Here is an 11,705-nt window from a genome sequence, read left to right as displayed (position 1 = left end):
TGCCTGGACCCCATTGACGGCACGACGGCTAAGCAACTACACCTCTAGTTCATCTAATTAATCAGCTAAGGGCATCCCATTTCACCCTCATGGTTGCACTGTTATCCCGGGTGGTCTCTCAACGAACAAGTCCTTACGGAGAGGTACTCAGGAAACAGCCTGAGCCCCCTAGAGTATCACAAGATCATCAACATCATCAGGATAACAGTATCATAAATAGTCACATCATGTTCATTGATTAAGTTAAGGCAATAGCAGAGTGCTAACCATAACAGCCCATAAGGTCATCAAGGATAAAGTAAAGTGTAAAGCTAGTCAATCCTTAGGTTTCGAGTAAGTAATGCGGGGTAGTAAGTTATAAATGAATAGGACATAATGGGACAGAGGACACTTGCCTTCACCAAACTGCTGATCAGGGACTTCTTCTGCAACCTCCTCGGGAAACACATACTGCTCGTTGTCTACGTAAAGTAATCATTCACACTATGCACTTGGGAAGATAACAAACAAAAGCAACATACCAAACATATGCAGCAGAGAGATCACAAGTTCATAGTAGAAAAGGAATAGGCACTCTGGTGTTCCCTAGGTCTGGGGTAGGGGACTATACAAAGTGATTCATTATCCACTAATCAGGTTTAAGTCAGTGGAGGGATTAAATCATTACATGGTTTTAAGTTCCTAAACTTAGGTGTTTAAGTCCATAAACTTAAGTATTCTAACTTTTATTAAAGTCTACCAACTTCTAATTAATTCAAATAGGGTTCCAATAGCCTTAATCCTATCCTAGTGATTAACTATTAATTGGTACATGGAAACAGCAGGGAAACATTGTTTAAATAGATAGACAAAAACATCATGAGCATTTTGCAATTTGAAGCACCTAATTTGGAGTTCATATGACAAAGTTATGAATTTTACAAGTTTAGGGGTTAAAAATATACCCTAAATACCTATTTTGAATTAAATAAAAGGTCCAGGGACCTAACTGAGAGAAACCAGGGACGGCGGGTTCAATTTCCAGAAAACCGGGGGTCTCTTTAAGAAAAAGCGCAGGCGAAGGGGTATCGGGCTACTACGGCCGTCAGATCTAAAGCGAACGGCCAGGATTAGATCCTGCGGGCGGGCGCGCGAGCGCGCGGCGGCCTAGGCGGCTGACAGGCGGGACCGGGCGGGCAGCGCGGGGCACGGGCAGACTGACAGGCGGGGCCGGCGGGCAGAGCGAGCGCGCGGGCGGGCTGACAGGCGGGGCCGGCGGGCAGAGCGAGCGCGCGGGCGGGCTGACAGGCGGGGCCCAAACGGCAGGGAGACGGGGTGTGGGGGAAGCGGGCCTGGGCCGCTGGATCTCCGGCGGACGGCCAGGATTAGGCTTGACCTAATTAAAACGGGACCGCCCGATCTGGGACGGACGGTGGGGATCGGGTGGCCGGCCTGGGCTTCTTCTACGGCTAGCTGGGGCGGCGGCGCTCGTCCCCGCGGCGGAGGACTCGCCGGAGACGAGGGGCGCGGGCGTTTAGCGGGCCTCCGAGGCGACCTGAGCGGCTGGGAAGGTTGGGGAGGGCACGGGGAGTCCTCTGGTGGGGTCTGGGTCGGGGCAGGGGCACCGGAGGGGGGCGGTTCACGGCGGAGCGGCTCGGCGGCGGCATAAATCTACTCCGGCGAGGAATTACACATGGCAGAAGGCAATACACGGGTCGATAGGGGCGGGAGAGGTTCTTTACCTCAAGGCGGGCTCCGGGGACTCCTCGACGACGGCAATGGCGCGACGGTGGCCCGGGGCGGCGGTGGCGGACCTCCGCGGCTGCACGGGGAACGACGGGTGAGCGCGGGCAGAGAGAAATAGGGAGGGGGAGAGGGAATTGGGGCGCGTCCCGGGTTGCGGACGCCGGGGCGAAGCTCACCGTGGCAACGGACACGGCGGAGCTCCAACGGCGGCCGGGAAACGAGCTCGGGACGGCGGGGATTTGTGGCGGCGACGCTCTGGCGTGCGTGCAGCGAGGGAGAGGTGGAAGAGGGGTCTGCTGGAGCGCAAATGGGGGAGGGGGAGAGGGCGAGTGGGGCTCGGGGCTCAAGTGGCCAGGGGCGGGGCGGTTGCGAGCTCCACGCGCGACGTGGGCGCGGAGAAGGCGGGCGCGCGCAGCTCGGGCGGCGGTTACGCGAGGACGACGGGGCTGACAAGCCAGGCCCGCGAACAGAGAGAGGGGAGAGCAGGGGCGGGCGCGCGGGAGGCGGCTGCGCTGACGGGCGGGCCCGCCAGGGCAGAGAGAGCGGGGGGGGGGGAGAGAGCGCGCGCGGGATGGGCCTAGCTGGGCCGAAAGGCTGAGGGGGGCGGGGGAGTGGGCTTCTTTCCTTTTTCCTTTTATTCTGGAATTGTTTTCTCTTTTCTTTTTATTTTCTCTATTTGATTCAAATCCAAATAAGCCACAAATTCAAATTAGACTTTCCAAGAATTATGCACCAAACAAAAGTGAAATCTAGGGTTCAACATGATGCAACAACTCATACTCCCTTAGGGTTTAACCATATTAAACTATAATTACAAATGAAATAAGCACTTTTCTCCTATAGAAATGAGAAAGAAAAGAATGAGGAAGGATGAGAAAAGGGAAGTAACACCTGAATTTGTGAATATGAGCAAAGAAATTTTATACCCCCAAATTCAGGGTGTTACAGTTAAAGAGGGTTATTAATCGTAGCATGTCAGTGTCTGAATTTGAGGTGGGCTGGACAACCATGCTTGCAACTTACGGCCTACAAAATAACAAACACCTTAAGGTTATGTTTGAGAAAAGGTCGGAATGGGTTCCCGCATTTTTTAGAGGTGTGTTTTTTGCAAATATGTCAACAACACAAAGGAGTGAAAGTGCCAATTCTGCATTGAAATTGTGGACCAACAATCATTCATGTATACTTGAAGTTGTCAAGCACATGGAGAAGATGATTAATGGTATTTGGCAAAGAGAAAGTGGTGAGGATATTGCTTGTCTCAATGTTGTACCAAATTTATCATCACTACATCGAATTGAGAAAGATGCCTCTCAATGTTACACAACCAAAGTGCTGAAAGAGTTCAAGTTACATTTAAAAATTCCCAACTTGGAGAAATTACAGAGATTCAGAATGATACCCTATATGAGGTTAGAATTAGTTACCACCCAATGATTGACAATATGATCCCAGAAACATATACAGTAAATGTCAACAAATTTGAGGAACTAATTTCTTGCAGCTGCAAAGGATATGAGTTTGAGGGATTGTTGTGTTCACATGCCATTAAGGTTATGCATCATGTAAATATGGTTCACTTTCCAACTACATATATAATGAAACGGTGGTGCAAAGATGCTAATGCATTGGCAAAAAGATCAAAAATAGAGAGGAGCATGGAGCTCGGGGGAAGTGAAGAGCAACAAACCATAAGGTTTGCTACACTAAAGCCTAGAGTGATGAAGTTACTTAAGATGGCATCAAAGTCTCGCGGAGCTTTTACCTATTTTCAGGAATTCTTAGATGGGGCTGAGCAACAAATGGAATCGATGGATATTGATCATGAAACACAGACATGTGAAGATCTCGCTTGCACAACAGATCTTTCAAAAATGATATTTGATCCACCGATGTCACAATGCAAGGGGAAGAGAAAGCAACCACAAAGATTTAAACCACCTTCAGAGCCACGTTCAAATGCGAAGAAACCACGAACATGTGGCATTTGTGGCAGCAAGAAAGGAGGCCATAATGCTAGAACATGCCCAGAAAGGGTAATTATTTAATTTATAATTATTTTTCCTATTTTGGGTTACTTACTACTTGTTTTTAATTTGTAGCTGAAGAATGTAAAAGGCAAGACTAACAGAGAAGAGGACAATGCACAATATTTATCAGAAGAGGCCAGTGTAGATTTTGATGATGATGATACTGAAGATGTCAGTCTGTCGAACTAATGGTTCAATGTTTTAGGAGATGCTCATGTAATTTTTTTATTCAGATTGCTGCAAAATATCGGTTATGTGTTCTGAAGATGCTTCACTATATTGATACTAATGGTATTCTCCAGTTCTAAAGATATTCATATATATTTTTTTGATTCAGACTATTGCCTTTTGTTTATTATTTCAGTGTCTTGTTCTTAATTGAGAGCTGCTGGCTGTACGAGAGGACAAAATATGCCTTCTCTGTAGGAGACGACATAGCCCTCATAAATAAAACTTGTGAACCCGAGTGCAATTGCAAATACAGTTGTATGATACGCTGCCTCTGTACTATGGCAAACCTCTAGCCTTTTACATTTTTGCAAATAAAGAAGGATGTCTGCATGATAAAGAAGGAAACGCTTGTCTGTACCATGGATGGAAACAGCGATAGCGAGCTCCGCAGATGAAAAGCGCAGCCAGACGGAGATTTGGTTGGGAACGAGACGTTTTACTTGTTAACGGAGTTGTGTCCCATGCTAACGCCTGCAAAGGACGAAGATCATGGGCCCCGCGCAATCTGCGGCAGCGGCGGGAGGCTAATCCACATCCAGCCATCGACTCCTCCATCGTGCGGCTGTGGCCGTTTATAGCACAACAAACCAGTGCTATGCGTAGCAAACTAGCAATTCTCTATATATATATAACATATTCAATAATTGTTATGTAAATGATATATATATAGTTTTATTTTGCTAAAACGTGATAGATCATTTAACTTGTGACGTGGCTGTTTAATAAATCGAACTGGTTTATTAACTAATCGAGCTATAATAACAGGTAAGGTCGAGAAAAATTCAAACGACCCGATTCATTCAAGTCGAGGAGAGCATTTTGTACTGCCCTACCCCTACCGTCGTTCCCACGCATCGTGCTGTGTGCCGCCTGCTCCCATGCTCTGCCAACACCACATCCGGTTATGATAAATTGATACAGATCCATGATAATAATAGCTTTTGCCCATGTCTGGTGGTGACGTCGTGTGCCCCAGCGCGGCGTCTAGTCATCAGATCATTATCCGCACCGACTTGCGTGCACGAGCTTCGCGGCGAGGGCAGCACCGGGGCTGGGAATGGGAAGACACTGCAGCCCAGCTCCAGCAGCACTACAGCAGTAGCGCCACCGAACCTGAAAACTCCGACCCCCCACGAAATCGCGGAACCTACCCACGAGCCGAGCCATGCTCAGCCGACTCGCCGCGGCGAGGCGACAGCTACTGCTATCCCCGGCCGTCGCGTACCGCTCCTCCTCGGCAGCGGCGACGGCGTCGGCGGTCCACGAGAGAGCAGCGCCCGCCTCGGCCTCCGTGCTCCCGGACACCCTCGAAAGGGGCTCCGACGCGTACCAGCGCAACACGGCCGCCGTCGGCGGGTTGCTCTCCGACCTGCGCGCCCGCGTCTCCCAGGTGCCGGTGCTGGCCCCACACTTCCTCGAGCGTGCTCTGTGTCCCCTGATTGAAGACTGGGAGTGTGCCCTCTCTTGTGCAGGTGCTGCGCGGGGGAGGCGCCGAGGCGGTGAGGCGGAACGCGGCGCGGGGGAAGCTGCTCCCGCGGGACCGCATCGACCGACTGCTCGACCCCGGCGCGTCCTTCCTCGAGCTCTCGCAGGTTTCGCTCGCCGCTCCCGCTCGGACCCTCGTCTTCCTTGCGTTGATCTGGCCGCATTGTGAAGTGAACTCTATTGCCTGTATGATTGGCCTAGCCCGTAATGCTATGAATTGGGGATCAGGGGAGAGCAAGAGGCTTAAATTTCTTCATATTGTTTGTATCGGCTGCTATTCACTCCTTTTCAGCAAACAATTGCAATCTAGGGTAGCATAGCAATGCTCCTCCACGATGCATGGTATATCGCCCTTTTTGTGACTCCAAAGCCCAAACTGTGCTATTGTGGCACCACAACCCTGTCCAGTCCTCAACTCCTCATGAATACTGTATCGGCCTCAAAATAGATATACTAGGCCCGCATGTCAATAGTTGGTGCTTGGACTTGGACATGAGCTACTGAGACGCCCAGTGTCTTCCAAGTTCTACCAGTGGGGGGCCAGGGGGGTAATGTCAGTATCTAAGAGCATGGCCTAGAATATAAACTTGTTTTCGTTACTGTACTTCTTGTTCTAGACTGCAACCGCTGATGTTAAGTTCTTATGTACAGCTTGCAGGCTCAGATGTTTATGATGAAGCATTACCATCAGCAGGTATAATAACTGGCATAGGACCTGTTCATGGACGGTTATGTATGTTTGTGGCCAATGACCCAACCACTAAGGGTGGCACATACTATCCTCTTACTGTCAAGAAGCATCTGCGAGCACAGGAAATAGCTTCGGAGTGCAAACTGCCTTGCATATATCTCGTTGACAGCGGAGGTGCTAATCTCCCCAGGCAGGCTGACGTTTTCCCTGACCGTGATAATTTTGGCCGGATATTCTACAATCAAGCTAAGATGTCTTCAGATGGTATCCCTCAGATTGCAGTAGTCTTGGGTTCTTGCACTGCTGGTGGGGCATATATTCCTGCAATGGCGGATGAGAGTGTAATAGTTAAGGGAAATGGGACTATATTTCTAGCGGGTCCACCACTTGTAAAGGTCAGAATATTCTGGAACCATTTTGTTTATTTTCTAAATGATAAAATTTTGGTGTCTAAATCTCTAATATATTAAAGCACCGGTCGTCCCGCGTCAATATTGTTTAAAAAAACCCCTACATTTCTTTAGAATCAACCCGCACTCGTATAATCTCTTCTCTACTACTATAATAGTCTCTACTGTATTAAATCACCAGTTTCAACGGTCGTCTCGCGTCAATATTTTTTTAAAAAACCCATACATTTTTTTAGAATCAACTCGTACTCCTATAATCTCTTCTCTACTACTATAATAGGAGAGTTTATGTAAAAAATAAGGTGAAATTATGTATAAGTGAGTGTTTCAACCTTGGTTGTTGGCTCTATATTCACACTCACCTAATCAATAAAAAACATACATGTGTATTTTATTAAAACAAAAATTATCCTATATCATATATATAAACCGTAGCAATGCACGGGCATATGACTAGTCATGCCTTAAAGTCTAAAGGTGCATTTTTTGTAGGCTGCTACAGGAGAGGAGATATCTGCTGAGGACCTTGGTGGAGCATCAGTACATTGCAAGGTATCAGGAGTCTCAGATCATTTTGCACAAGGTATAGTTTAACAGCACTTACTGCAGTGTATGACTCGATTACTTCCCTCTTGGATATTTGACATTCTTTAAAACCTTATATTCTATATGCTTCTAATGAAGTTATAAAATGCAATCTTTTGTCCTTTTCTTTCTCTCTGTTGTGTCACTGTCCTGTTAATGTTTTTTTCTATTGTCATTCTCATTCTATTAACAAATATATTATCAAATGATGCATAATTATATGGACAATTCTGTTTGTTTTTAGGAAACTATCTTGGGGCATGTTTCAAGTTCTTATTTATATTACTGCATGATCATTTCATGTTTTGTTCTATCTTCTTGCTTTCTCTGATATGTTTGGTGACGAAATTGATGCATTGGCTTTTATAGTGGCCAGGGCCAACTTGACCTGTTACAATCACCCTTTTTCCTTTCAACTTTTTTCCCCAATTTATGTGACCATGCATTTTCAGTCTCTTTGTTTTACCTTAGGTGCTCATCTTATGTATTATTATGTTTTAGTTACATTTAAATTGATGCTGTTTTCATATTTTAGACAACTCCCATAATGTTAATTGATGTAGATGAAATTCATGGACTTGAGTTGGGGCGAAACATTGTGAAGAACCTGCACTTAGCTGCTAAAGGAACAAATATTCAGAGTTCTGCTTGTGGTTACCAAGAGCCATTGTACGATGTAGAGGAACTTCGCTCCATTGCACCAGCTGATGTGAAACAGTCCTTCGACATTCGTTCAATAATAGCCCGTATTGTTGATGGAAGTGAATTTGATGAGTTCAAAAAATTGTATGGAACAGTAAGGATTTTGTTTTGGACACTCAGCTGTCATTTGCATTTTGCGTCTTATGCATTGTGCAACTCAATTTGTTTTCCTTTAAATTTATGCAGACACTAGTGACTGGTTTTGCAAGGATATGTGGGCAACCAGTTGGAATTATTGGAAACAATGGCATTTTGTTTACAGAGTCAGCGTTGAAGGGCTCCCACTTCATTGAATTGTGCGCTCAGCGGCATATTCCTTTGATTTTCCTTCAAAACATTACTGGGTTCATGGTATGGTATTTCATTTACTCTTCAAATTACTTCTTTTGAGCTCTTTCCTTTCATATCCCACTATACACATAGTAGACAGACCTATTATTGTATTGACATTTTTAGGGCAAATCAAAATTATTATCTACATAGACTTATTGATGATGCAAAGGTACTATGTTCACTGAAAGGTACCTTTAAGAGTGCAGAATATAGTATTACATAGTTTAGAGTGATAGACTGCAAGATTTTGTACAGTATGGTTGGGACTTGGGATGCTAAAACTTAACATGCAAATTAGTTACCTTATCAAGTATGACTCTATGAGATGTTTAAACTTTTGAAGGACAGTATCATGTTCATTGTTGATTTATCTGCTGACTGCTGTAGGTCGGATCAAAGTCTGAAGCTAGTGGAATTGCCAAAGCTGGAGCAAAGATGGTCATGGCAGTTTCCTGTGCTAAGGTCAACCCTTTCTAGACCCTTTGATGACTTGTACAACAAACCTTTCACCAATGGAACCTGGCAATAATATATAGGGCATGTGAACACAGGTTCCTAAAATTACAATAATTGTTGGTGGAAGTTTTGGGGCTGGGAATTATGGAATGTGCGGACGTGCATATAGCCCAAACTTTTTATTTCTTTGGCCAACTGCTAGGATATCTGTTATGGGTGGCATCCAGGTAAGAGCCCTCACACTTGTTATTGCTGTTGCAGCAACTAGACTGACTTAACTAATTTAGAAGTAACCATATTATCATTGCCTGGCAGAGAATGTCTATAAATATTTTCATAAAAAAAAGAATGTCCATAAATGTAATTGGGATCTCATTACCAATATTTTGATGCATGGAAGACTGGCATTTGCTGTTTTTCAGTACTATCATAGTATTTGAAGATATGTTATCAGTTCATAGGCTTTAAGAAAAAATGGGATAAGGTGCATTAAACTCAGATTCCAATTATAAGACGTTTTAGGCATTTTTTGATATATAGTTTTTGTTGTGCCCCGGTTTGTTTTTGTAACTGTTCCTCTTCTTTAATATATTATCGCGCAGTTATCCTGCGCTTTCAAGAAAAAAAAGTTTTTGCTGTGCACTTAGATACACACACTGTCTACATACATACTTACATAGTAAAAGCAATATACCTAGAAGAGGCAAATATATTTGCGTTGTGATGCTGAAAGTTGTAGATTTCCTGGAGGTTCTGTTTCGTGTATTGCATTCTAGTCCCCGTTCTAAATTATGGGCTAATTTGGAAAATCAAACCCCCTCCAATCCCCGGAGGAGATTTGAGTTTCCAAACTAGCCTTTTGCAATACACCTAGATACTACTCTATGTCTATATACATAGCAAAGACCATGTGTACTTCTAATTTAGAATTAGAACGGAGGGAGCAATTGCTAGCATGTAACCTCATGCAAAACTAAGCTGTTAATCCCTCTATATATTTTCACTTCTATGGAATTCTCAAAACACTGCAAAGCAGTATCAAACAACACTTGTTCCTTCCCATGAACCTTTTCAGGCAGCTGGAGTTCTCGCTCAAATAGAAAAGAACAACAAAAGGAGACAAGGAGTGGAGGTATATGGATCATTAATTCCGTGTTTCAGAAAACACTAAACAGCGTGACTCGTTGAAGGTTTGAATGTCAAAACGACTTCCTTTTACATGACGAATTCGAACCTCTTTTTTTTTGTTATACAATACAGTGGAGCAAGGACGAGGAAGAAGCCTTCAAAGCCAAAGTCGTGGAGGCTTACGACAGAGAAGGAAGCCCGTACTACTCCACTGCTAGGCTATGGGACGACGGGGTCATCGACCCTGCTGACACCAGGCGGGTTCTGAGCCTCTGCCTCTCCGCTTCGGCCAAGCCGGTTCCGGAAGACACAAGATACGGTGTATTCCGGATGTGAATAAATGTGTGTGAGTAATAACGCAGACGTGTTTAATAAAAAGCTGCCTGCACGCACCCAATGTGTGTGCACAAATAAAAATTTCGCCCTGGTTTCTGTCGTCGAAATATGTTGAAGAGTGTTGTTCATTTCATATATTACTATCTGATGAATGGGAAGTGTTCTTCATTTGATAGTAGGTATATAACTGTGCATTGCTACGGAATTAATATAATAAAATACAATAATTTTGGTATATCAATGTATTTTATCATATTAATTTTGTAACAACGCACAAACATATATCTCTTGAGATGATATTCTATATCAACAAGTTACCTTAGTGATGGACATCCATTTCAGAGATAAAGCTTTAATACTTCAGTTAGCATACTAAACATTAGATCTATCTAGTGTCATGCTTACTTGTTGCATCTCCCCAATCAAAGAACCTTCAGAAAAAGGACCCTTGAGGAATATGTGAAACCATTGCTTCTCTATCTGGAAGTCGCTTTGCCTGCAGTAGTTAAGAATGAGAACAATCTTTCGTTCTTGTACAGTATGATTGAAGATAGTCTCATGTGATCTAAAAATGATATAATTGAGATGTTAAAAGCATTCTCTTTTTATAAAGAAACCTGAATATTTCAAATCAGAAGTAACGTTGCAAGTGACCTTGAGTCAGCTTGGATTGCTGAATATTCCATAGATTCATCAACCAAAATTAGGATATGCATTTTGCTTTCAAGCGTCAATAAAAAAAAGGATGCATGAATCTGCATTGCAGATCAGACACCGATGAGTTGACCGACCAAGCTATTTTAAGGGGGTGTTTGTTTGGGATTATAATCCGCCTAGATTATATAATCCAATAATTTTTGAACTAACTTTTAGTTCAAAAGTTGTTAGATTATATAATCTAGGTGGATTATAATCTCAAACAAACACCCCCTAAGTCTGAGATCAGTAAACTGAAAAAGCATGCACGAATCAACATTGTAAGAGAAGACAGAAGAACTGTTTAGGTTCAAACAACAGAAAGCAAGTCTAATAATAACCAAATATATATTTACAAACATCATACAATGCTTCCTCAGAAAACATGATTTACAATGAAGTATTTTGAACATATTAAATACCTCTCTTGTTAGAGTCTAGGTTTCGAATGAAATTAATAGAAGTTGCCCTCTGAAATTGTGATTCCTATCGAATATCCTGCATTTAGAACCTAGATTTGTACCTAGTGACTGTGTTCATGGCTACAGAGGCTAAATGAGCACAATTCACTAAAAGGAGCCATTGGCAATTTTGCCATTATCATTTGTGGGCTTCGCCAGTATGCCATCGGACCCACAAATCATAGACACAGACGGTCCCACCAGTCATAGACACGGGATGGCATAATAACAGGCAGCCAAAATTGAGAGTGGCAAAATAGCAAATTTCTCCACTAAAAGTTATATTTTTTATTTCTACTTTATGTGCTTTTCATTAACCAGAGATTGAAGGTTGTTTGTTCTGAATTGTTTTAGTACACCTACAAGTGTGTTTCTCGCCGCTGCAGGGTCCTCCCCTGTCACAGCGGCCACAGAGGAGGGAGCCACCGCCGGTGCG

The 11,705-nt window shown here is 43.9% G+C and overlaps 1 protein-coding gene across 1 annotated transcript; it reads left to right on the top strand.

Annotated features, from left to right (window-relative positions):
* Positions 1-4,963: 4,963 nt before the first annotated feature.
* LOC100281617 (uncharacterized) lies at positions 4,964-10,187 on the top strand. The gene is made up of 10 exons (NM_001154536.1): positions 4,964-5,376; positions 5,459-5,578; positions 6,123-6,557; positions 7,065-7,155; positions 7,721-7,953; positions 8,046-8,210; positions 8,580-8,654; positions 8,744-8,875; positions 9,724-9,780; positions 9,909-10,187. Exons 1-10 carry the CDS (start codon positions 5,152-5,154, stop codon positions 10,110-10,112), a joined length of 1,737 nt encoding a protein of 578 aa, NP_001148008.1. The 5' UTR covers positions 4,964-5,151; the 3' UTR covers positions 10,113-10,187.
* Positions 10,188-11,705: the final 1,518 nt, after the last annotated feature.

This window comes from Zea mays, chromosome 4 (genome assembly GCF_902167145.1).
Source record: "Zea mays cultivar B73 chromosome 4, Zm-B73-REFERENCE-NAM-5.0, whole genome shotgun sequence".
Taxonomy (NCBI): Eukaryota; Viridiplantae; Streptophyta; class Magnoliopsida; order Poales; family Poaceae; genus Zea; species Zea mays.
This window is presented reverse-complemented; position numbering and strand designations above follow the sequence as displayed.